At 39.4% G+C, this 27,724-nt stretch overlaps 1 protein-coding gene across 1 annotated transcript; it reads right to left on the reverse strand.

Moving 5' to 3' along the window:
* Positions 1 to 4,082: 4,082 nt before the first annotated feature.
* On the reverse strand, positions 4,083 to 24,209 carry si:cabz01032474.1. Its single transcript, XM_009301021.4, has 4 exons — positions 24,166 to 24,209; positions 19,335 to 19,488; positions 11,111 to 11,554; positions 4,083 to 5,675 (listed from the first exon to the last, which is right to left on the reverse strand). Exons 2-4 carry the CDS (start codon positions 19,417 to 19,419, stop codon positions 5,632 to 5,634), a joined length of 573 nt encoding a protein of 190 aa, XP_009299296.2. The 5' UTR covers positions 19,420 to 19,488; positions 24,166 to 24,209; the 3' UTR covers positions 4,083 to 5,631.
* Between the last annotated feature and the right edge of the window lie 3,515 nt (positions 24,210 to 27,724).

The following is a 27,724-nucleotide window of genomic DNA, read 5'->3' on the forward strand; positions in this document are numbered from 1 at the left end:
ATAAATATACACACACATATATATATATATATATATATATATATATATATATATATATATATATATATATATAAATTAACAATACACCTCTCAGCGTTAAGTTAATGTTGAAATATACAATTAAATTTAATATGCTGCCCAATAATACAATAATAGGCTTAAAACAAACTGTCAAATAGTGTGAAGAACACATGATTGTGTTAAAAAATCACAGCTGCTACTTATAATTGAATATATATATATCTCATGTTTGTTTTGATTGGTTATCAAGCCAGGTTCAGTTTGCGGATGTTTGGAATCATCATCATCCTTGTGCAGGGCTGCGCTTATCAGTGTGGCAGTACCAAGTTGTTAGAAGCCACTGTGAACTTTCGTACACTTGCTGGAAAATTTTACTTTCACAAACAAAGGTTTCTAAAGAAATCCAATCTTTATAGACTTCCTATGTGAAATAGAACATTTAATTAAATGACTTAGATGAATTGAAAATAAGAAACGCGCTTCTTTCGTAAGTAAATATGATGAGATCTTTCAGGCTACTTGAATATTTATCCTTTTTTTCATTGCATTATTTAACTTTCATTAACCTTTTCACGTATTGTATTTTGGTTTAGCTCTTTATCTTGTGTATCTAATGTGATAATTGTTTTTTTTTTTTTTACTGTATTCTAAGTTGTATTATAGTTTCTTGAAAAAAAAGTATTTATAAAATACACCAGTGTCACTTTTTATGTGTGTTTGAATTAGAGCTGAACCTGACTGGATATTCTTAGTCTTTCATTAAAGCAAATAGCTGACTAATCAGCAGTAAATTAAATGTATTTAATTATGCTTACCTAAGCAAATACAGGGGAAACGGTTTGAGTTTAAGGGCTGTGAAACAATGTCATTTGTAACCTTTCTTTTATGTTGCACAGAAATACTATAATAATAATAATACGCATTAAGAATTGACATTAAGAACCTGGACATGCAAAAAACGGCATGACTATAAATGTGTAGGACAAAAAAAAAACAGCATGGAGCTTTGCTGAATATTTATCAATTGTTAATCAAATTAAAAGACAACATTGGCACAAATTACAACTTGCTAGCAATGAAACACAGTTTGGTAACTAAACTAAAACAAATAAATATATTACAAAGTTCAACTTTGATAGTCTAGTCAGTCTACAGGGAAAAGCTCTGAAAACCTGAAAGGCTTAAGAGAATTCAGCATTTGAATTTGGCGTCAACAACATGAAAGCATGGATCCATCCTGCCTTGTATCAACGATTCAGGCTGGTGTTGGTGGTGTAATGGTGTGGGGGATATTTTCTTGAGTATTGTTGCTGACCATGCCTATTCCTTTATGACCACAGTGTCTCCATCTTCTGATAGCTACCTCTAGCAGGATAACACACCAAAAGCGTGAATCATCTCAGACTGGTTTCTTAAACATGACGATGAGTTCACTGTACTCAAATCGCCAACACAGCCAGCAGATCTCAATCCAATAGAGCACTTTTGGGATGTGGTGGAACGGGAGATTGGCATCATGGATGTGCAGCCGACAAATCTGCAGCAACTGCGTGATGCCATCATGTCAATATGGAGCAAAATCTCTGAGGAATATTTCCAGTGACTTGTTGAATCCGTGCCACGAAGGACTAAGGCATTTCTGAAGGCAACCGGTACTAAGGTGTACCTAATAATGTGGCAGGCGCCGTTAACAAATAGGCTACACTTCGGTGGATATGCGCACTGACTAACAAAAACTTAATCGATTAAGTCAATAAAGTACAATAGACATGTAGACACATCTAAATAAATAAGATTTAAAACTAGACGTTTTGTATTTGCTACAGCTTTTTTGCTTTCAACATGAACAAATAAAATAAAACGTAAGCGTCATTAGCTATGTTTCCAACCAAAAATGCAAATTAACTTATGCGCTTAACTGTATTATCGCATAAAAGACGTGCGAATAAAGCAGCGTTTCCATATAACGAGTCAAAGCGAACAAAACCATCACTTCCTGATTATCTGGCGCCAAATATTAACAGTAAAAATGTAATTTGCTGCGATAAGAGAAGCTGCGCAAATCTTTTTTTTATTTAACAAATGAGCCTCAGAAGGAAATCCTGACACGCAGTGAATGCGCGGTGGCGTTTGAATGTGTAAGAGCCTACTCACACTATGCCATCCGTACCGTGCCCAGGCCCGTTTTCCGGATCGTTTGAGAAGTGTGAGTGCGCTGAATCGGGCTCAAGCATGGTTTAACTGGCCGGCCCTGGCCCGGTTGGAAGAGGTGTGCCTGAGCGCGGTTCACTTGGGCTTTGGCGCGGTACGCTTGTGTGTGAGTGCAAAACACGCCTGAGCCCGAAACTGAAAGCAAACGTGACTTTTAAGGGGTTGTTTCATATGGATTTATTATTCATTCTTACTGTTCAGTGAACGCAAACTGCCGTAGTTTGTTAAAGACGCAAACCCCTCACTTCACGACAGCTGCGCACCTTCAGCAGACCTCCTCATTCCTGCAGCACGAGGGCATTATGATTGTTTTTGAGCGCCAAAAGTGGCGGATCTGTTCGGCGAAATATCTGACTGCGTGTCACCGCATCCCTAAGGACTGTTTGGCGAAATATTTGACGGCATATCAAACGACTGAAACGATATAACTAGAGAAATCTCCACTGTGCTGCTGAGTGAGGGAGCGCTTCTCACTGAACAGCGCAGCAGCGATGACGTAAGCGTGCAGAGGCCCATTTGTGGTGTGAGTGCGGGCCGTCGGGGGAGACGGGAGGGGGGACAAGCGTGCTTTGGCCCGGTTTGAGGCAACTGTACCTAGTGTGAGTACTGCCTAGGAAGCAGAACACAGACACTCTTGATTCTGGAGGTCATTATTAATATAATAACACTAATACTGAAACGGTTAAGGCGTTTTAGAATGACCAAAACAACATTTCAGGTGTTTTACATTGTGCTCAGCCTCTTAGTTTGTTCATTCACACACATTTTTAATGTTGTTGCACGTCCGCCGGTTCCTGCCTCAAAATGAGCGAGTTTGAGCCACTTGTACATCCCGGAAGTGTTCAGGAAAAGCAAAACAGCAGCGAAGAAACTCGACACAGAGGAACATTAACACCTCACTGCCAACTAGCGTTTCGGAAGTGTTAATGCAGACCAACAGAGACAGCGCGCAGAAGTATAAATGCACAGCTACGTGCGTTGCTTGCGCCGTGGGTTACGCCGGTCACTTGACGCAGAAGTATAAACCAGGCTGAAGGCATCAAGTTGATGTTAAGCATTGGACAAGCTAGTGTGTTTGGTTGAAGTGATGAGTTCAATTTGAACGAATCTTTTGTATGACTCGAGAACGATGAGTCCTCTCAGTGAGTGATTCGTTTACATGCTGTTTTTTCTTTACATGCTGTCACGTGATGAATGAATAACCAGAAGATCCAAAACCAGAAGACCCAAAAGTGAACTAATCATGACATCCACATGTCATGAAGCTTGTTGGCCCAATTCAGCCTGTAGAATCAGCAGAGAGCGCTCTGACTGGTTACTTTACAACGAATCAAATCGCGAGTGTGGCGTAGTGGAAGGAGCACGAAGTGTAATTTCGCTACAATCCACAAAGTTTTGCAAACGATATGGATTATTAGATCATCAGACATATTTGCAGGAGCGAATGCCTCTATGGTGAGTGACAATTACTACAAACCCTGCTTTTTTACGCTTTGTCTGTACCCGTCAGACCCTTCAAAACAGTCTTACCGGCTCCTTCTCATTTCAGTTGGCTGTCGTCCATTTGAGGTGTTCACGGGCAGCTTTTTGGTCCAGGTAGGACCAGACTCTACTAATTTTTGTTCGTCTGTTCCTAGTTGTTTGGCATGGGCTTGGTGTGTCCTGGCTTTAACAGTTTTTATAACAGTTGTAAGACCCTCTGTTGTAAACAGAGTTATCATCGCCTCACCAAGCTTTAAGTTGGTTTATTCTTTGAACTCCTTTGATGCCATACCTGATTTTCCATCAGAAAGTAGTCCTCTTCAGGATCTTCTTGTAAACTCAGAAGTGACGACTAGGAGACTCTCTGGTTTCTCGAAGCAGGATTTTTATTGAAAACTCACCACTACAGTCATCGAGAACGCTATATAGTGCAGTGTTGCTCTGTATTTTACACATTTTAGCGGGATGTGATAGATAGAGGTGGACACAAATCTTAAAGCATGCAAATGAAGTACAGGAGAGTCAGCCCGGTGACAGACTTCCCCAGACCTGAACTCATCAGTATAACGGTATCAATACGGTACCAGTATTGCCCCAAACTTCATAGACACAAAGGCCTGTTTACACTGTCAGGTCTTGATGACCAATTCCGATTTGCTGCCTATGTTTGATATCGTTGCCTGTCCGTTTACACGTTCTTTTAATTGTGACCCATATTCGATTCACGCGTTTACACTTGCCATACAATTTACGACATCGTGTATGCGTAAAGGTGGGTTCTAGCATCCGCACCACACTAGCCACAATGGAAGAAATTGTCTTGCTTTTAGCTCTGCGAAATATGAAGTTCGCCGAACTTTAAAATGATTTTGAGGCGGAGGAGGAGGGAAAGGGCCGTCATCGCAGCTTGTACCTATGGTTTATAAATGGAGTCCTTCGCTTACTCATCTCCCCACAGGGCAAGAAGGCAGGTAACTTCTGCTGTCGACCACTGACCACTATCCTCCTCCATGTTTCCTCTGTTGTTGTTTACTGCGTTGGCGTCTCCACACATGCTCTTCCTTCATTACATCATTACTACATCGTTAAACCACGGAGAAGTACCACACTGTCGCAAGTTTAATGATGTACAAAACGGAATGCCTTAATAAATCCGATTTGCCTGTTTTTTGCCTGTTCCACATATGAAGAAGGCCTGAAACAGATCTCTGAATATCCGAATGTTTTTTTTTCTTCTTGTTTACACGGTCAGAGACCAGATCCGATCTGTGTCACATATAACCCAAAAATCAGAATTGGGTCACATTTAACTGCCGGTGTAAATGGGGCCTAAGGCACAGCGTCCTTGAAATTAGCATTTGCATTACTTTGGGACCCTGCCAAATGGTAAATATTACTGTCTACAACTAGGAAGCCTGAACACACATACTCTGTATAACTTTGTCAGTTTATATTCCCAGATATTACACATTTATAATTCCACAGTCTGAAGGTAGGACTCAAAACGATGTATTGCTCGGATACTTTCCAGAATCCCTTCATAAATTTCAGCTGAGAGATTGGTCATCTTTGCATACGAGTATTAACCTCCACCTTCCTGACTCCTTCACTTTCAGCACTTTTCAAAACAACACCAGTGTTACCCATGAAAACTAATGTAATCTCCTTTAGTTAGTTTCCACGTGTGACACTCACCACACTTGTGTTGTATTTTGTTTTGTCGGGACCCTTTTTCCACACTGTTGGCAGCTGAAAGATCTTTAACGTTTGAGATTTCTCATGTAGTACTAGAGGGAGTTTTTACTTTCCACATTGTCGGCAGGCAAAACGTTTCTCTTTTGAACTTGAAGGTTTGCTGCCTTCCGCACTTCTGCCAGATGTAAGGCTTCTCTCCAGTGGAAACTCTCAAGACGACTTTTAGATGTCCACTTCGACTGAATCTGTTTCTACAATTTTCAGACCTGAAGAGAGAGAAAAAAAGTCAGCCCCAGTTTAAACGCAAAACCTTTAAGTCTGAAAGTTTAAACATGTTATGTGTTGGATCTAATAAGCACTCAGCTGTTTTAAAGAGGTGCTGTAATCTCAGAATGCCTTGTTTTTAACACGTCACTTTCTTTTATATCTGGTCATTCAAAAATGTGAAGGGTTTACATTCATTTGTGTATAATCTACTCTCCCCAAAACAAGTTTTTCTTATTAAATGAATTGTATATTTTTCAAAAAATGTACATCTTTTTTTCTACAGAGAGGCAGGACAGGCCCTAACCAATTTGGCGCCCTGGGCAGGATTTAAAGTGGCGCCCCAGGCAGGATTTAAAGTGGGGCCCCATCACATCACAATAAATTCTACTGGTAGTGACATATAATACTCATAAGAACCTAAACAGATTTGTCTTGGACATTCTTTTCTTTAAATAAAGCAATTGCACATTCAAAATACTTAGAAAGAAGGATTTGCAACGGTGGGACTGAGAAACCTCAGCAGCACATCTGAGATTGCGATGATAAACGCACAGCTTTGATGGAAAGAAAGTAAATGTAGATGTTTTTCGATTCATTTTAACGTGCTTTCAAGCCAAAATAAAGCACAAGCACAATTCTCTTGAACAGCTCTTGCAATTACATCACATTTGAGATCGGTTTTAGGTTGACGGTACTTTTACTTTTCATATAAAGATTAAACATACGGGGGGAAATACAGGAAAATACTTAAACGAAATGATAGCAGGCAAAAACGGGAAGGCTGCCAAATGTGTCATGCTAGTTGTAAAAGGCAGTTATCAATATCGTTCAGATAGGGCAAAATAATAATATTTATCGTAACATTACCTCTGTCTTTCATGTCAAAATGTCCCAAACTGTCGAAAAGGACATGTTGACCTTGTTGACTCATAAACAAAATGACCAGGTAAAGTAAGTTTTTACTACTGCGAGCTGATTGGATGCAGTAAAGTAGCCATTTCATTCAGAAAGTTAGGGAAAAGGGTTTGGGGAAAGTTATTACAGCCTAAAGGCTCGTACACACCAGGACGCTTTTCGTTTGCGTATATCGTCAGCATTTTAAGCCGTTTTTCCGGATTCAAACCCAAGCGATTTTCACTGGCGTCGAGCAGAAGAGTATGACGTTAGATGGTGCTACACAACTTCTGACAACCCGCTTGTAACACAGAAGAAGAAGACTCTTCTTCAATGTGCGCTCACATTGACAGTTTTGCGCTTGAGCGCCTCCAAGTGCCGTTTACTGTAACTTCAGCAGCTGCGTGCACGTGAACAAAAGTGCCAATAGGATTGGTGGAGAATGTTTTGACGCAGCACGTCAAAACAAAAAACAAGCATTAGGCGTTGTTTTTTTTTTAAATGACTTTTTTTGCACCTGCCGTTTTGCGCATTGGTGTGCACAATCACGAGGCGTTAAACGTTGACGGAAAACGCAAGCAATAAAAATATCTCGATGTGCACGGCCCTTAATTATTCTGAATGGGGCGTGTCTTAGGCAAGTAGCGACTATATTATTATTATTACTACCATACCTGCCAACATTCGGATCACAGGTATGACTACTACTACTACTACTACTTAGTAAGCTTTGCTATGCATTTGAATAAAAGTGGTCTTATTCTTTTCTGAAGTCGTAATATGTGCTAGTTTTAAGAATAGCGGAAGTTACACATTTTTTTTCCTCCCCCATTTCTGGCGCCGCCTGGATGTACGGCGCCCTTAGCATTTGCCTATAATTCCTATGCCACGGGCCGGCCCTGCGTGCTGGGTTTCTGCAATTAATGTTGCCATTTATATTAATTTAACAACTAATGAATGGTCAAAAATAGAATGAAATGAAAAAACTGAAAAAAATATCTAAATATCAACTGTTGTGTTGCATTAGCGGTCTTAGATCTGACTTTGTAATATGGGCCATAATAACACATTCCTGTTCATTTTTTTTTATTTTATTTTATTTTTTGTAATTTTGGAAGGAGTTATTTACATATGTTGTTTTAGCAACCAGATGCATTTAGACCTGTCCAGATTCATCTGGAATATGTCCCAGAGCACCTCCTGAAGTGGCTTTACTTATCCGTCTTGAATGTGTTTCAGATTGTATTTACACCTGTACTTTTCACCATCAGACCACTATCCAACCAGAAAAAAAGCATGAAGTGACCAGGTGTAAACAGCTTCTTTAGGATTGGATAAACTAATATAAATATAAACTGAATCATACAGTATTATACTAAAAAGTGTCTTTTACAGTTCAGCTTTTCTTCATAAGTGTTATACGTGAAAACGTAAATCACCTGAAATGAGAGTCTTTACACCCAATAATGTTTATAATGGTCCCCTAGAGCATGTATGTGAAGATATTCCAGAATATTCCACAAATATTCCAGAAATAACTTTTTATAACTCTTTGCTTTCACAAATATACCACTGCAAATTAATTCATGTAGTTCCCTATAGTCTTGTTCAAAAGCCCTTATAGTATTTTAAATATTTTAATATCTGTATTTTCAATAAATTACTATAGTATTTTTTCAGGTAAGTTTACTAATGCACATTTGCAAAACAAACACTGAATAAATAGTCCTGCGTCGGGAATAATTCTTCTACAGTCATCTTTTAATCAAGCAAGTTTCTCATGTCAGCGCAATGTTTGATTGGCGACATCACGGAGCGGAGCGAGAGGTGGCAGTAACGCACCAAAACGTTTGTTGTCGACCACCGTAAAAGATGAAGAAGAAGAAATCGCCATTCTCGCCATAATTTTGGTTGCGTCTGAACCGCATACTTCCATACTATACAGTATGCTAAAATCAGTATGCGAGCCAAGTAGTATGTCCGAATTCGAAAATCAGTATTTGAGGAGTACCCGGATGACTTACTACTTCCGGCGAGATTTTGAAGTGTGCATCACATGCAAGCTGCGCTATCCCATGATGCCCCGCGAGAGAATTCATGGATGGAAGTGAAGCAACTGACGCAGGTAGGTCATGTGACCATGACAAAATGGCGGATGTAGTACGTCCGAATTCCATTCATACTTTTCACATCATACTGTATAGAACGTAGTTTTCTAATGGCCGAGTGGTACGTTTAAATTCAAATGCTGTCCCTGCTGAGTAGTAGGCGGTTTTGGACTTTTTAATGGCCTCACAGCTCCGTGAATGGTGCTGGCGACACCTAATGATCCACGTTCGTTAAACGTAGCTTGTGTGGATGCTACTACGCTACTTGTTTATAGTAATAGCTTGTATCTACTGTAAAGCTATTTGATTTTGAAACTAGCGACTCTACCGCCACGCTACTTGTGGCTAATTGTCACATTTTGGAGACTGTCGCTTTAAATTCAAATGAGATTGTGCTCCCAGACATATTTTAGAAAAGAGGGCGGAGCTACAAATGCCTGTGTGTCAGCGTAGTGGCTGATTCAAAAACAAGACTAACGTCTTATGCTAATGAGGGAGAGATCGTCCTAATAGGCGGGGCTTTAGCCAAGACATGTGCAAAGAGAGAATGTCAATCGTACAAAGTGTTTTTGTAGATTGTTTTTATGATGTGTGATTATAAAAAAAAATGAAATATTAGGTTTTTACCATTAGAAAATGGTTATAATCAAAGACTGTTGCCACACAACCCTTTGCAAAAGTGATTTTTGCATTATAGCCAGTGTTGGGCAGTAGCGACAACAAGTAGTGACTGTACTAGCTTAACTACTTAACTAGCTTAAAACGTCTGGTCTAATAAGTCTCGATTTCTGCTTGCGACATTTGGACGGTAGGGTCAGAATTTGGCGTCAACAACATGAATGCATGGATCCATTCTGATTTGTATCAACAGTTCAGGCTGGTGATGGTGGCACCGCTACTTTCAAATCAAATAGCTTTTCAGTAGCGAAGCTATTATTATGAACAAGTAGCGCAGTATCGTCCACACAAGCTACATCTAACGAACGTGGATCATTAGGTGACGCCATTCACTGAGCTGTGAGGCCGATGAAAGTAAATCTATATGATGGCGAGAATGTTGATTTCTTCTTCGTGTTTTACGGTGGTCGACAACAAACCTTTTGGTACGTTACTGCCACCTCTTGCTCTAGTCGGTGACGTCGCCAATCAATCATTGGGCTGACTTGAGAAAATTGCGTGATTGAAAGATGACTGTAGAGGAACTATTTCTAAAGCATGGCCATTTAAATTTAATCGCTGTTTGTTCTGCAAATGTGCCCAAGTGCACTTACATGAAAAAAATACTATAGTAATTTAACGTAAATACAGTATTTAAAAATACTATAGAGTTTTTGAACAATACTATCCGCCTAAGTCGTGACGCATTGGTGACGTGTGGAATACTGTTTCCAGGTTCAAGCCGCTCATTTGAATTGAGAAAATATTCGTTTATGGCCACTTTTTAGTCCTATTACACATTAAAGTTAATTTAATATAAAATCATAGGGTACACGTCCGTCTCTGGACTTACTAAACACCAAAATTTTAAGTTTATAAAAAATGAATCACTTTTTGGCCATTGGATATTAGGCATGGATATATATATATATTGAGATCATGATTTTCGAAAGCATTACATCACTTTGTAAGCGTTTATTATTACCATTTGAAGAGTCTTCCCGTTCAGTTTCAAAGATCGCTTGGACCCGGAAGCCCCTTCGCGTGACGTCACACTTAACAAGCGGATAGAAAATTACTTGAATTAATTTGCTGTGGTATTTTTGTTAGTTGCAATACAACAACTATAGTAAGATAGTAAATGTAACCCTATATATAACCCTATATTGTGCTAAGTTTTCTACAGTTTATTTTTTAATGTAGTAAAAGCTAAGGTGTACTATGTTAATTACTATTAGTTCATGATAATAATATACAATGTAGTAGAATACATCAACAGAGTTGTATACTATAATACACTTTCCTATGCATGTCGCTTTACTATACATTACTATAGTATTTTAAATGTGCAACATCTGTTTCCTGGATTTCGTGAATTTTTAGTTTTTGCTGTCTAGTGTAATTTGCTTTTTTTTGGTACAGCATATTAATTGCCCTAAATAACTGAACTTAACAATTATCCGCAGGTTTCGATTGCATTGTTATTGATCACCAAGACAGGACTGACTTAGATTGAAGTTGCTTCGATTTAAAAACAGATGCTTAGATGTAGCTAAGCTACATTTGCCATGTAGCTTTTAGCTTAGCTTGCTACATTTCCCAGGGTTTAAGTTTTAGTGTAGCTAAACTACATTTTAAGTAGAGTAACTAATAGCTTAGCTATCTAAATTTTCAACACTGATAATAGGTTTAACGTTTTATACATTTTCACGTATAACACTTTTTTTTTGCAGGGGTGTTTTATACAGAGCATTGACAGGTGAAAGATCTCTAACCTTTGTGAGTTCTCATGTGGTAATTAAAGCTGTTTTTCTGTTTAAAGCCTTTTCCACACTCAGGACAAGTGTAAGGGTTTTCTCCAGTGTGGACTCTCATGTGCACTCGGAGGCTGTATTTTACAGTGAAACACTTTCCACATTGCGGGCAGGGAAAGCGTTTCTCTCCCGTGTGAATTCTCATGTGAACGTGAAGCTTTCGGTTTTGGGAAAAACCCATTCCGCACTTTTTGCAGATAAAAGGCTTCTCTCCATTCTGATTCCTCATGTGGATTTCAAGGTTTTGTTCATTGCTGAAACACTTCCCGCAGTGACAGCACTTGAAATTAGATTCGGTCTCCTGAACTCCTTCTGTGGATTCTTCGTCAGTCCTTAAATCATGTTGCGAATCTACTTCCTCCATTTCATTAAGCTCTTGAGTCTCTTCTTTCAGCTCCATCAGACCTGAAGGAAAAAAGGTAGCCACAGTTTAAATGCACAAAGCAACCGACTTGAAGATCAACATAATATCATTTAGACCAGGGGTGTCCCAACTCGGTCCTGGAGGGCCGGCGTCCTGCAGATTTTAGCTTCAACACACCTGCAAGGATGTTTCTAGAATGGCTAGTAAGAGCTTGATTAGCTAGCTCAGGTGTGTCTGATTGGGGTTGGAACTAAACCTTGCAGGACATCAGCCCTCCAGGAACGAGTCTGAACATGCCTGCTTTAGATATCAAAGCCAACAAGATGGGTTATCTGTAAACTAAGAATGTCTTATTTTTAGCTCTTCACGTTCACATGGATAAACTGACCACCAGTGTAATGAACCGTGAAATGCGTCACACTATTGTTTATGATTTCGATTTTTTGTTGTTTCAAGAGTTCACACTGAACTCATGATTTACAATAGCGTGTTTTGCATGCTGTCCCGGGAGAGAGCCCTGAGCTCAAGGGATCCTCGAGTCCAGGGCTCTCTCTCTTTGTGGGGGGCGAGGGGAGATTGAGCTCAGGATGATCTCAAAACTCCCCTGCAGCTAAGGCCAAGGTGAACTTCCCGAGAGTGAGACGTCTGGTAAGAGACTTAGGTGTATTTGGTCCATAATGTACGCCGTATTTGAAACCGGGGAACCCGGGAAACAGGAAGAAAGCACCAGCTCCAAGCAGAAACGCCAGATGTTCCAGCAAGGAGCCAGAGCCATTGGAATTCTTGCTGGTTGCTGGGCCACCATGCTGTCTGTTCTGGGTAAAGGTGGGAGGAGGGGAGTTTTCTTTAAGACAAAGATAGTTGTAGAGAGAAAAAAGGATATATATAGGAACTTAGGATCCTTTGATTGGAGGATCGTGATTAGCTAATACGAGCCAGCTGGGTCAATCATGAGCGCGTACTCTTCTCTAAATTAGTTTAACATATTAAACTTCACTTTGTTTTATTTTGTATATGGTTTGATTTTGCTGAATGAATTAAGTTATCGTTGGGGACTTTAATTATGATACCGAGATTGCAAAGCCAACTGCTTATATGACAAATGTACCAATCTACGTAAAGCAAAGCTCGCCAGGCATGAAATGCTAGGTGAAACATGGCAAAAAGGCACAAGTATATGGCTAATTTACGGATTCCCTGTTTATGAGTTTTAGCTCCTGGTTTAAGGGAAAATAAGGTAACTTGATTTAATTCGTTTAAGAATTCTCTCTAGTTCTTACGGTGATTCATGATGCAATGTTGTGTAATGGAATGTGACCAATAAATGAATCGTGAACAATCAGTTAAAGACTTAATCATCTTTTAACCAGGACGCTACAATCAGTTTGATTATGCAGTAGAGGAATGTGTGGTGTCAGCAGTTTTCATTGGTTTTTGTATATAAAATATATATATTTTTCAATTTGTTAATTTTCAACAGTGTATTTTGGATCAATCACCCTGTTTCAATGAGCAAAGGAACTCTAGTGGGGAGTAAACACAACTTTCAGACCAAGGTTTGTCATCTTGATCCTGATAGAGACATCGCATATGACGTTTCAACCACACTAACAACTGACAAACTCATCAGCGAGTTGGATAGATCAAGAAAAAATACATTACTGCCGAACTCACTGCACTGCTGAATTCCTATTTGGAATCTTTAAGTTTGTCGATTGCCTCTGTTGGATCTACTTTGGCGGACACAAGCAAACACCATTTCCAGCATGGATATCAACCTCACCGACCACAGCAACAGAAAAACCAATCCTGAGGTCTTGAGGCCAACAAGAGGTCTCGGATATTCAGTCCAAACTGGCATATTGTATTCCCATATCCCAAAACAGTCTTGCCATGAAAGTGGACCATATGCTTAACAGCCTGTATTCTTTTTATCACAAGAGCTCTGTGAACCAGGGCACAGTTGAGAAAAATCTTCGAGGAGAATAGAAGGAACGTGGTAGGTTTCACATATTCTGTGAGCCATTCAAAAAAATTTGAGAGGCTACAAGGGACTTATACTCGACCTAGAGCAGGTATAGTAAGCTGATACAGGTAAGAAGTTATAAATCGTACATGAATTCATAAAAAAGTTAATTATTTGTAGTAATTTAGTAATCCCTTAAGACACAGTCACCTAAAGTAGCTGGGAACAAACCAAAATGAGGGAGTCAGCTTAAAGCCATGTGATGACTCCACCCTAAATAAGTCCAAAGAGCACGCCATAGACCTGCTGTCAAAGACAATGGGAAACCGGGTTGGAGATATCAGCCATGGAATTCTGAATGCCATGTGGATTACCAACTTCCCATAGTTGCCAGAGGCAGACAGTAATGCTGGTGAGTCCCACATATTTGTATTTAAACTGACCAGTCTAAAGCAGTTTTCCACCAAGTAATCGCCCATATTTCTGCCTCCTACATGTCTTTGCTTTGAGGTTGTTAATTGAAGACCTGAGCCTAAACTAAAGACAGTGCTGGAAACAGACTAGAATGAGCATGTAAGCCTAAAGCCATGTGACGACTACACCCTAGATAAGTAGAAAGACCACGCCATAGACCTGCTGTCAAAGACAATGGAAAACCGGTTTGGAAATATCAGCCATGGGATTCTGCAAGCCATGTGGGTTACTAACTTCCCATACTTGCCAAGGGAAGACAGTAAAGCTGGTGAATTCGGCATATTTGTATTAAAACTGACCAATCTAGAGCAGTTTTCCACCAAGTAATCGCCCATATTCTTGTCCCCTACATGTCTTTGCTTTAAGGTCATGGATTGAAGACCTGAGCCTAAACTGAAGACAGTGCTGGAAACAAACCAGAATAGGGGTGTCAGCCTAAAGCCATGTGACGACTACACCCTAAATAAGTCTATAGACCACGCCATAGACCTGCTGTCAAAGACAATGGGAAACCGGTTTGGAGATATCAGCCATGGGATTCTGCGAGCCATGTGGATTACCAACTTCCCAAACTTGCCAGAGGCAGACAGTAATGCTGGTGAGTCTGAAACATTTGTATTTAAACTGACCAGTCTAAAGCAGTTTTCCACCAAGTAATCGCCCATATTTCTGCCTCCTACGTGTCTTTGCTTTGAGGTTGTTAATTGAAGACCTGAGCCTAAACTAAAGACAGTGCTGGAAACAGACTAGAATGAGCATGTAAGCCTAAAGCAATGTGACGACTACACCCGAGATAAGTCGAAAGACCACGCCATAGACCTGCTGTCAAAGACAATGGAAAACCGGTTTGGAAATATCAGCCATGGGATTCTGCGTGCCATGTGGGTTACCAACTTCCCATACTTGCCAGGGGAAGACAGTAAAGCTGGTGAATTCGGCATATTTGTATTAAAACTGACCCGTCTAAAGCAGTTTTCCACCAAGTAATCGCCCATATTCTTGTCCCCTACATGTCTTTGCTTTGGGGTCGTGGATTGAAGACCTGAGCCTAAACTAAAGACAGTGCTGGAAACAGACTAGAATGAGCATGTAAGCCTAAAGCCATGTGACGACTACACCCTAGATAAGTCGAAAGACCACGCCATAGACCTGCTGTCAAAGACAATGGAAAACCGGTTTGGAAATATCAGCCATGGGATTCTGCGTGCCATGTGGGTTACCAACTTCCCATACTTGCCAGGGGAAGACAATAAAGCTGATGAATTCGACATATTTGTATTAAAACTGACCAGTCTAAAGCAGTTTTCCACCAAGTAATCGCCCATATTCTTGTCCCCTACGAGTCTTTGCTTTGGGGTCATGGATTGAAGACCTGAGCCTAAACTAAAGACAGTGCTGGAAACAAACCAGAATAAGGGTGTCAGCCTAAAGCCATGTGATGACTACACCCTAGATAAGTCCAAAGACCATGCCATAGACCTGCTGTCAAAGACAATGGATAACCGGTTTGGAGATTTCAGCCATGGGATTCTGCGAGCCATGTGGGTTACCAACTTCCCATACTTGCGAGAGGCAGACATTCTGGTGAGTTCGGCATATTTGTATTTAAACTGACCAGTCTACACAAAATATTCTACATACACACATATATACATACACATCACCCTCACTTTGACCTGTCATTTCTTCAGCCAAGTAATTGCTCATATTCTTGTACCCCATGTGTCTTCGCTTTGAGGTTGTGGTTATCGACAGCACATTGGCAGCAGCCTTGGCTTTCTTCCACACTTGTGTAAATCCCTCATCACAAAAAAGTTACTGGATTCACATTTTCACACTTGTCACAATGCCTAGACCTTTCCAAAGTTCAGTGTCCCCCCTCTGCAGAAGCTTATTTGGTGGATCCAACAATGCGAGCACTTTGAGCTCAAGGTTCACAATGAACAAGAATCTGGGTGCAGTTATTTCTCTCAGCGAGCCAACAGCTTCTATTGTTCTGTACCAAGGGCTCTTGCAGATGTGATCTCCTCCAAGATTGTTCAGAAGGATCTGTCAGTGTTTGGGCATTGTCCATTTCAGCAGTAGCATGACTGTCAATAACCACCTGAGGGCGCTGTAGTTCAACAAACTCTGAGAGTGAACTACAGCGCCCAAAAACTACAAGTCCATACATCCCACATGCATTACACCCGGTTCACTTACACTGATTGGCCATTCACAGCTGTTCCTGTTTCCTGTTGATTTCCTGGACTATTTATACAACCATTTACCCACTGTTCGTCACTGCGTCGTTTGTCTATCTTGTCTGCATTCCTAGTAAGTCTTGTATATCGAGTTTGTTATTTCCTTGTTCCTAATCCTGATACTTGTCGTAGTTTCTTGTTTTGTTGTTTATTTGTTACTTTGCAGTTTGGACGTCTTGTTTTTCTGTTTGCTGCACGATCCTTTATTAAAATCTGCACTTGGATCCTACACCTGTTTTTGTTCCTGTTTTCAATCCCGCTAACGTGACCCTACAGTTAACAGTTGCTTTTTGATTGCCTTGTCCAGCAATGAATAAAAGGTTGCTGCTTCCCTCAGATATGATAATTTCCCTCGTAAAGGTGGCTGATTTTCCACAAGAAAGCCAATAAAGTCTATTATAGGGACACGTGGTACCTGTTCTTTTGAAGTTGGTCTGCGTTTATAAGTGACAATGCTGCGTGCATTAGCTTAGTTCCTCGAATTCGTCAGAGGTTGACGCCCAAATTGACACGGGTAATTGCGATTTTAACACTGTTAATATAGGAAGTCCTCGGCTATGCAGAGACCATTATTAATCAGAAATCTAGTGTACAATAGTTTTACGTTTGGAAATGCAGTCTTGAATTTACAGTCAGCAAGTACCAAAGATCAGATGCAAGACATTGATCAAATGTAGTTTTCAGTCACGCTTATGTAAGTCATATTCAACTCGTAAGTTTTCAGATCAAGGTAAATCATTAGATTACTGATAACCATGTAAACATAGTCGCAAGCCCCAACCCTAGAAAAAAGGAGTACGGTATTTTGATGACAGCCTTTCCACAGGTTAGTAGTAAGCTAACGTCATTTCATAATGCAAATCTTAAATTCATGCTAACCAACAAATGATCAAAGGAAATGTTTTAAAGTAATTCAAATAAATAAAATATGAATTGATGTTTACTTTAAAATTTTAATTATATTGTTTTATTAAAATTATTTTCTTAAAGATTTTGTTAAATAAAAGATTTTTCTGGAGTCATCCACCATAATTTTGTGGCCTAAAAGTATCAGTTCAGGCACCGGTATCGTTTTAAAAGTAGCGATTTAGCACCGGTATCGAAATAACCCCAAACGACACCCAACCCTAGTTGTTATAGAATGCTTTCTGTTCAAATGTTTGAAAAAGTTGCTAGTCGAGTTAAAAGCAGTCTTTAGGTTCTTTAGAGGCTGGACATAGACAGCATTTCATAGCAATATTCCTGTTTTTACGCTCAATGTCTGTATTTCCACTTGAAGAAGCAACCGCTCTCAACAGCAACCCTTTCAGCTCGCGCTCTCCAGCTATTCAAAAGCGCATGCTCATTAACTGATGTTGCAGCAGAAAACGTGATTTAAAAGAAGCATTTTTTCATCTTAAAACTATAATTGTAACATAGGTAACACAAATACATTGCCTTTAGTAACTGTAATCAAATTATGTACACATTTAAAATGTAATTCATCACATTGCGTTCCCCCAAAATGGAATTAGAATACAGGAACGCCTTACACGCAACTCTGCTCAGCTGTCGTCATATCTCGGTTTACAAACAATAAAAGTCGTTTCATACGAAAAAGGAGATTATTTCCTAGGCATTTGGTCATTTTGAGTTTTCTGTTAAACGCCGAAAGGCGACCGTCTCTACTCTTCGTCCTTGAACTGTATAATATGTATTTCCTAGGGATGTAACAATATTGTAAATACCGTCATACCGCAATAGCAATTTCTTTCAATATTACCGTGGTTGTGACTCAGTAAAATTATAGGTCTTTTGGTGAAAAGTTTGCTCAGGCGAATGGAGCGAATGGGAGGTAGCAGAAACTACAGTTTTCATCAGTCCAGGCGTGACCATCATCCTTTGCGGACTGTTGTCGCTACTGATCCAGTAATGCAGAAATGGAGGGTGCTGCTAGTAGCGGCAAAGAGAAAGAGCTAAAAATTGTCAAACCTAAATCGGGTTTTAAATCGGGTGTGGAAGCATTTCAGTTTCTCTCTGAAAAGAAACAAGAAAGAAGAAAAGAAAAAAAGGGTATGCAGGCACTGCCAGACTGTGCTGAAATACAAGTCGGGGAATACGACTAACATGACGGGGATTCTTTTAGTCAAGGGGACAGCAGAAAAAAGCACACTGCTCAGATCGATGGAGACATTGACTTGAACCACCAAGAGACCTCTATCTCACACATGGCTTGTCCTTTCGAGGGGTGTTTTTTTTTTTTTTACATGGTTTAATATTTTTTGTTATTAAATTTGAATAATTTAAGTTCCTGTTTGAATGTCATTGATCTGTTCAGTGTAGAGGTAACCTGAACATTCTAGCACTTTTTTTTTTGAGTCTCTTAAATAGTTTTGTTTTTCCTTAAAATGATTCAATAAATACCGTGCCGTGTCATTCATACCGAGGTATTACCATATCGTGAAATTTTGATACCGTTACATCCCTATTATTTCCAGACTGTTTACTGACGGATTTTGCAACCTATTAAGGACTAAATCTTTTTGATTTTTTTAGGTTTTTCCTTATTTAATTGTAACCCCGCCAGTCCTACGTCACCCAACCTCCTCCAAGCTGGGATCGCACCAGCGACCTTGCGTATGGTCCGTTGCTCTACCAAGGAGGCTAAAGACCATAGCCTCTAGCGACTGTCACTAGAGCACCTTTAGAATATGTAGAACCTTTTACACTTTAATTATGTGTGTATGATGGCATTACTACTATTAAGCATCAATCAATGTTCATTTTGCAACAAACAACCTGTTATTCTCCATATCCAGCACAGCAGAAATATCAGCATTAAGCCTCATTCACACTACAAGAGACTCTCAGAGGCAAAGCGACCGTTCATTTCAACAAAAAGTGAGCGACTTCCGGCGACCTACATCTACACAAGCGACAGAAATCGTTGGGGACGCAACAAAGTTGAGCAAACGCAGAGCAAGTTTCTTGAGCGACAGCCAATAGGAGCACCAGAAGAGCTCACGTGATCCTCTCTCAGCTCCTGCAGAGGCTGGTTGTATTCTCCGTGCTGTAAACCTACACAAACCTTCACCACCCAGAGCGACAGGCAGCTACAAAGTCTGCTAGCATAAATACGGATGAGCTCCGAAAACCAACCTGTTTCTTCCTCAGGATCTTCATGTTTCAGTGTGAACACTTCTACAATCCTGATGTCTTCGCTCTCCTCTTTAATAAACGCCATCTTTATACTCGCCCAGTCGCTTCAGCAGGTTTCCGGTGTTTCAGTCAGTCATTAATAGTCTTCTATCACCTGTTAGAGTGAGAAAAAACAACAACGTTGAAAACTAGCTCTACCAATTTAAGCCATGTAACAGAAGACATTGATATCTAGGGATGTATGACTTATGTTTACACTTCAGGTGAACTGTACATGTACAGTTAGAAGCTTTAATTAATCATTTTCATTGTTCTCATTGAATTTCCATAGCTGTAATCACACAAAGGCGGCGGTAATAGTCATAAATCATTCGAACTACAAAATAAAAGTACTATCACAACAAATTAAAAATAATAAATTAACTACATTTTACATTGACCTTTATTAATCTGGGGTCGCCACAGTGGAATGAACCGCCAACTTATCCAGGGCGTTTTCACGCAGCAGACCCATCTCTGAGAAACATCCGCACACACTCATACACTATGGACGGTTTAGCCTACCCAGTTCACCACTACCGCATGTCTTTGGACTGTGGGGGAAACCGGAGCACCCGGACTACTTTTTACATATCAAACTTAAATATTTAACTACATGAAAATGCAGAAATCCTAATTAAAAGAATTCAAGAGCTCAGGAACGTCTCGGTCACAGCAAGTAGTGGTTGGCCATGTTTGTGGGCGCTCAATGTAAACAGATGCAAATCACAACCGGAAAACGACCGTTTTACAGTTATTTCTTTTAGAAAACACCTCACAAACACTCAGAATAGAGGCTAATAATAATAATAAGCAATCCATAACATTCTGCATTGAAGTAATGTTGGATTTATATTCACACCTTCATTCATTTTAGAACAGTGAGAACTTGTGAAGCACTACTTTGAATGTTTGGTCTTATATAGCAGGTAAATACGACTGCGAAACAACATTAGCACTAGTTATAACGGACCGAGAACAATGTTGTACTTTGATAGTCTTTAGCAGCTAACATGATTTCGCCATTTATAATTTGCAAAGAACACTTTACTGAAGTTAAATTAGGAAGGTTGAAGTCCAAATGTGCGAATATAAAAGCAGCTTCACCTCAATACATTTTGTCTCCATTTTCTTCATTATTTGTAGTATATTGTTGTTAAGGGTGTCACGATCCTCCAAATCCTCGATTCGATTACATTTTCGATTCTAAAGTCACGATTCGATTTTCGATTATGAATAATAAATCAATTAATGACCAATTAATTATTTGTAGCCTACCGTTTAAACTACCTGACCTGCATGGTCTTTGTTTTACCCATAAACAAATCATACAGTAAATGAATAAAGGCAAGATACACACATAATTACCACCCGTCAATCACTTTTTTCTGCGGGACTCGTGAATAGGCAGCGATCTGTGCCGTTATAATGGCGTCGGTAAAAAAGAGGCACAACCAACAGGAACCAGCCAACAGTATCTGAGGTGTTCGCTAAAATGACTAAGTACAAGTGAGTGAAAGATTGAAGCAGTCCTCTGACTGCCTGGACCTGCTGTCTCGAGCGCATGGCTGTGTGTGTCTGTGTCTGTGTGGTCACGTGATGTGCATTTTCAGAGGTAGAGAGGAAGGAGGGCTGCTCAGAAATGCTACACGCCACTGTGGATGTCAAATCGTTGTCGTTCTAAAATTAAAAAAATTTAAAAACAAAGACAGTGTAAACAGGGCCTAAGTGTAAACTTTTCGCGAGCGGATTTGCAACGGGGGCAGGCGGACGATCGCGATGCCGGTGTTGTGTATCGGACGAACCGTACATAATACGTACATAGCAGAGCTTGCAAAACTGGGTTTTTTGTCGACAACACGAACGTTCAAAATGCTTACACACCGGCGACTTCATTGAAAGAGGAGAGGGTTTAAGTTCTGTCGACAGGTCTCCTGCTTCTGCAGTTCAACAAGCACTTCAACAAGCCTGTTTTTTTCCCGCTTGGCAAGCCAAGCTAACTTGACATGGGGGCGTGGCAGCATCGATGATTCTATTTTTTGATTCGATAATCGAAATTGAGCATAAATTTCAATTGATTTCGATTAAAAATCGAAATCGTGACACCCCTAATTGTATACGATTCTGACGGTATGATAACCTTTGGATAAAAAATATCACGGTTTCGCGGTATTGTGATCACTGCTCTAAAATATATTCTTTTTAAACGTCTGGGTAAAAAACTAAAACTTATTTCCCTTTGTAACACAGTATATTTCATTTCGAGAAACATTCATAATATTTTAGAACAGTAAAAGTGTCAGGCTAAATATTTTATTGTCTTCCGCTGTCTTTATTTGTTTTAATTCAAACAATTTAAAACGGCATCTTGTCTGCTGGAGATACTGTTGTCCTAAAAAACAACAGCAAAAAAAAAAAAAAAAAAAAAGTTAAAAAAAAAAATTGTGGTGTCAATCGAATAAAAAAAATTAACTAATTAATCGCACCTTTAAAAAAAAAAATTAATCGCGATTAATCACATTTAAAATACTGAAAATTGTAATTTTGGCTATTCAAATGTAAAATTAATGTAAACGCAAGACAAAAACTATTTAAATTCAAAATATAATTGTTTAATAGAATTATAATTCAAAATATAATTGTTAAAAGACACCAATACTCCGATTTCAATATGATTAAGATTATACTCTTATTAAAATTCTACCGTGTAGCCTAAGCAGTGATTTTATTACCTTAAAGGAACACCGAGTCACGAAATGCGGATTTCGCATGCGAAATGATTTTCTTTCTGTTCGCCATGCGTTATCAACTTACAACAGAAGTCTAAAGTTAAAAATGAAACACTCGAAATTGCATGAAACTTTGGAGAGCCTGGTGATGCGACTAATTGTTTTACACTGGAACTTGCCTTCAAAAAGTGCTTCCTTGGTCTTATCCACATTTATTGCATGTTGAACACACGTCCACCACAACAGGAAGTAAAAAAAAACCTGCAACTGCTTTAATTGCGGTAATTTTTTTTAACGCGTTAATTATTTAAAATTAATCGTATGCGTTAACGCACTAATTTTGACAACGCTAAAAAAATCTTACTCTTACTCTTAGGAACGGTATTGCAGAAAATTGTGATGGTTTTAAAACCTCGACTTTTCCAAATTGCGGTATACCTTGAAACGTTATCGCCATGCCTAAATGTGAGCACTTAGGGTTTATTGCTGATGAGCAGGGCCAGATGTAATCTGCAGACGTTTTTTGCTAATTCTGCTGAGAATTTTGGTAAAAATCTGCGGATTTCTGCGGAATTTGGGAGCATCCAGCGGAGTATCATAACTAAAACCTTAAAATATGAAATAAAAAGCAAAAAATTACTGAATAAAAACTGAATAAATTCAGATTTACACATTTACTAAATTATATTAACAGAATTAATGATGGGCTAAAAATCTGCGGAATTCTGCGCGTGCAGATTCAGCGTTGGCCTACTGATGAGTGTACATACGATACAAAAATCAATAGAGATGAATGGGAATCAGGCTCACTTGTCCTAAACACCCAGAATGCATTGCGTTGTTTGCGATAGATAGCTCTGATAGTAATAATAAGCTCTAAAGATATTTTATTAATAGCATACCACAACTGAAAACTACTTTGTAAAGTGATACAGCTCACAATATTGTCATTTACAAGACGTAATATAGTAACTAAATGTAGTTACTTTTTAAGGAACATAATATGAAAATGTAATTATTATGTATATTTTTAAAGATTTGGATAAACTTTAAGCTTTCTAATGTATTGCTTTTAAATGAATAATAAGAAAAATTGTATTTGATTTACAAATTAGAAACCTGAATGACTCTTCTGAGACTATATCTAACTCAGATACTGACAAAAACTTTTATTAAGTAAAACTATTAAGTATGTATTATTGTTCCACTTAATGTGTGATATTATTTTATTATATTCACAGTGCGTGGACTTTTAAAGAAGCGAATAAATGTCATTAATTGAGGGCAATCCCAGGCATTGTTTACCGATAAATGTTCTTCAAAGGTCTAAATGACAAGTAATTGAAAGTCCTTTAAAAAGAATAAAAACACCTTGTTGGACATCAGCAACAAAAGCAAAGTATTTTACTGAGGTAAAGTTTGTTTTATGTTCACATATTCGTTCATTTTAGAACAGTAAGAACTTGTGATGCACTACTTTGAATGTTTGGTCTTGTATAGCATGTAAATATTACTTAAAACAAGATTAGCACTAGTTAATTGACTGTGAACAAAGTTGTACTATGATAGTTTTATATGATTCCACTATTTATTATTAGCAAAGAATACTTTTCTGAAATTATATTAAGGTTAATGTCCAAATGTGCAAACATAAAACCAGCTTCACCTCAGTAAGTCAATAGGCTGACAGGAATTCAGTGCTTAACTGAAAACTCAGAGTAGCTACAATGTAAACCACTATCATTGAAAACTTGCGTGGAGTTTTAAAACTACACATTAAACATAATACATTTAATTTAGACTAAATGTTCTCATTATTCCGGATTATATACGACTGAGGTGTAAATTGTGTTTAAATATGAGGGTCCAGCGCCGCAGCTTTCCTGTTACTCGCTTGTTTTCGTTGATGACGTTACTCAAAGCGCTGCATGTTAAATAGAGTAGCAGTTCAGGCACGTGACATCGCTTGTAAAAATATAACAACTTGTTTATGTTGACTCAAACTGCAAGAAATCGATACAAAAATCTATTAAACTTAATTTAAAAAAAGCTTTATAACAAACCTTTCTCAAGCCTCTTCACAACATTCGCAGGAGCGGCGCGGATTGATGACGTCACGTAGATACACTAGATAAATCAAAATAAAAGTCCTGTTCCCAGCCTGCGTCTAAAACGATCATTTCCTTGAATAAAATAAGTTAAATTCATGTTGAAGCACACAGTTTCTTTTCAGCAGATTATTGGACAGCGTATATTCACCTGAGTGTGAATGCGAAGCTACTTTAACTTTTTTAATTTAGCTACTATCATTTGCCTATCAAAGATGTTAGTGAATAAATATATATGCAACTTAGAAGCTTTGTAATGTCTTATGTTTGTTTTAAGAGTCCAAGACACGACATACAGAAAACTCAGAACACATAAGTGACTCATTGGTTAGCACTGTCACCCTCATAGAAAGAAGTTCGCTGGTTCGAGTCCGCACTGGGTTATTTGGCGTTTCTGTGTGTTGATGTCCTCCAGGTGCCCACAGGTTCAAACACATGCGCTATAGGTGAATTGAATAAATTCAATTGGCAGTGTAGTGTATGTGTGTATGGGTGTTTCCCAGTACTGCGCTGTGGCTGGAAGAGCTGCGCAAAACATATGCTGGATAAGTGTGCGGTTCATTCAGCTGTGGTGATCCCTGATGAATAAAGAGACTAAGGAAAATAAATTAAAGAATGTATAAGTGGCAATACGAATAGTATTGATCATATTTTATATAGTAATTTATTCAAGCATTCTCTTTTCGTCTTAGTCCCTTTATTATTAATCTGGGGTCGCCACAGCGGAATAAACCGCCAACTTATCCAGCATGTTTTACGCAGCAGATGCCCTTCAAGCTGCAACCCATCACTGGGAAACAGCCACACATTCTTATCCACACACATACACTACAGACAATTTCATTCATTCATTTCCTTGTCGGCTTAATCCCTTTATTAATCTGGAGTCGCCACAGCGGACTTATCCAGCAGGTTTTTACGCAGCGGATGCCCTTTCAGCCGCAACCCATCTCTGGGAAACATCCACACATACACTACGGACAATTTAGCCTACCCAATTCACCTGTACCGCATGTCTTTGGACTGTGGGGGGAAACCGGAATACCCGGAGGAAACCTACGCGAACGCAGGGAGAACATGCAAACTCCACACAGAAGCGCCAACTCAGCCGAGGATCGAACCAGCGACCTTCTTGCTGTGAGGCGAACGTGCTACCCACCGCGTCGCCTACGGACAATTTTACCTTACCTAAATCCGCCAGCCCTGTACACCTGGGGGCCCTAGGCAGAATAACTTTGGGGCTTTACCTTGCTCTAAATAGTGGAGTATTGCCATTGCAAACCAACCCACAATGATTTTATTGCTTGTTAAATACAATCAATAGCCGCGTTTCCACTATCGCGCCTAAAGCGAGCGAGCCAGGGCGAGCCAAGGCCAGTGGGGTTTCCACTGTCACTTCCGGGGCCTGATCGGGCCAAAGCGGGGCTTTCTTGGGGCCAGCGGCCGGCCTTTTTCGGCCCGCCGAATACCTTGGGCCAAGGAGGGCCAGCTGGGGCTTCGGGCGGAGTGAAAGGAGAGGCGGGCAGTTTTCTGATCGCACATAAGTACATGCGCCAAACAAATAAATAAATAAGGGAAAGAAAACATCTAGCCGTATAGTCTGGGGTCTTTTTGCGTATGATCACCCTTATGTTTCGCTTTTAAATGTAAGGCTGCTGCATAAAATAATAAAGTAGTTTTAATTTATAGTGACGTTCTTTGCTGCGTCCTCCTTTATGTTTCAATAACGCATAATAATCTTTACACCATATTAAAAACACAGCAGACAGTAAAGGTTTTCGAGAGTTTTTGTCAAGTTTAAAAGGTGTGTTTGTGCGCGTTTAGATGCCTGTATGTGTGTGTGAGACCGGGCTAAAGCGCTCCTTCACAGCTCTGTTGATGCCGCGAGCGGCTTTTTTCTTTATTTATTTTGGAGATATTACACAATATAAATACAACAGAAAGACATAAAACTTAACAAAATACGTGCCCACTTTCGTAGACTTTATACAATATAGTTTCATATCCTGATAAAATAAGCTTTAATGAAATATAATTTAAAGAATTACAAATATCGGATAAATATAAAATCACATTAAATAAATAAACCAATATAAAATAAACAAAAGCTAGCTATATGTAGGTAGCCTATATACAACACATAAATCGAACCATTTTAAAGCCACACATATAGCCTATAACTTGCATTTTACAAAGACCTGTCTGAAAAAAAAAAGATTTTCGATATTTTATAAAAACAATTAACACCGGAGAAGGTTTGAAATATTATTTATAAAGTATTTGGATACGATGATATTAATCAAATCGCGCAAACAGAGCATTATTTGGGTGAGTGAAAGCAGAATCTCCTATACCTTTTTTTTCTGTCACCCAGTCCTGCGCAGCGCTCGCTGCTTTAAACGCATATGGGGGAAAGTCCAAACACAAAATGGGTTCTATATAGGCCTACTCAAACAACTGTTTATGTTTTTATATGACGTGGTTAAATTTATAAATGAAACTTTAAATGCAGAGCTTTAGTGAATAGCTGCCGAGCGCAAAAATATGGCTATATTTTATAAGGCTACTCGCTCAGTGGCGTAGCGGACGGGCCCGCAGGGCACGCACCGCGGGGGGGCCCCGCGTGATTAGGGGGCCCCACGTCGTCGCGGTTTTCAATAATTTAAAATCCAGGAACCGCAATAATCAAACTCTTGGGAACAAGTGTGGACGGAACCAAAGTTCACAGGTCTGTGTTCTCTGAACACCTCTCAAGCGGTGGACTACTTCATTCTGATTGCTTGCCGCCGAACCGCGTCATAGCCAATGAAGACGCGCCGCTGTTTCTCGCCGCCAGTTCTCGTTAAAAAATGAATGACTTCTGGCTACTTTTACGCTCTCGCCGCTTTCGGTTTGTGATCGCTCCTCAGTTTGTGAAGGATTCCCCGCGTTGTCGCTCCACTCCGCCTCCTTTTCCCGCACCTCAATTTGTGACATAGATATATACACTAGATATCGCATAGGGACCCTGAGCATGCGTCAATAGCGCCACCACATTGGTACAGTGCTCCCAGGACAAATGTCATTCAACCGCACTAGACAAGTGTTATTACGTGAAGATGCGGGACTGTAGCGCTGTCTACGAGTGTAGTAACGAGCAAACAAAGAAAACAAAGCACAAAGGCAGAACATTCAATAGGTAGGATAAAGTTTTTTACGTTTTTGTATGTTCTGAAATTTGTGCTAAACAGGTCAGGTTATTGATGATAACAGTCACTTACTGCATTCAGCATAAGGCAAAGTAGCTCCAATTCGCACTAAACACTCGGCTTATGCTAGTATTGTTGAATAAAATCAGCAAACAATGAAAAAGAAATATGACAACGAGATGCTGCGCTGCCAGAAACTTATTATTGTCTGCTAGTGAACCAGTCGTTCATAAAGGAGATTCATTCACAAACGAATCGCTCCCCCCGTCAGTATGAGAAGTGAAAGCAGGAGAGGAGCTGTGTTTCAGGACATGATTAGATCAAAT

Source organism: Danio rerio, chromosome 4, assembly GCF_049306965.1.
Source record: "Danio rerio strain Tuebingen ecotype United States chromosome 4, GRCz12tu, whole genome shotgun sequence".
In the NCBI taxonomy this organism is placed as follows: Eukaryota; Metazoa; Chordata; class Actinopteri; order Cypriniformes; family Danionidae; genus Danio; species Danio rerio.

Bases quoted from the DNA above. Each gene is read 5' to 3' on its own strand.
- si:cabz01032474.1 (XM_009301021.4), bottom strand. From the start codon at position 19,419: ATGGCGTTTATTAAAGAGGAGAGCGAAGACATCAGGATTGTAGAAGTG. The intron at 11,555-19,334 runs GTTGGTTTTCGG...TTTTTCCTTCAG, and splicing joins AGATCCTGAGGAAGAAACAG to GTCTGATGGAGCTGAAAGAA. The intron at 5,676-11,110 runs GTTAGAGATCTT...CTCTCTCTTCAG, and splicing joins CCACATGAGAACTCACAAAG to GTCTGAAAATTGTAGAAACA.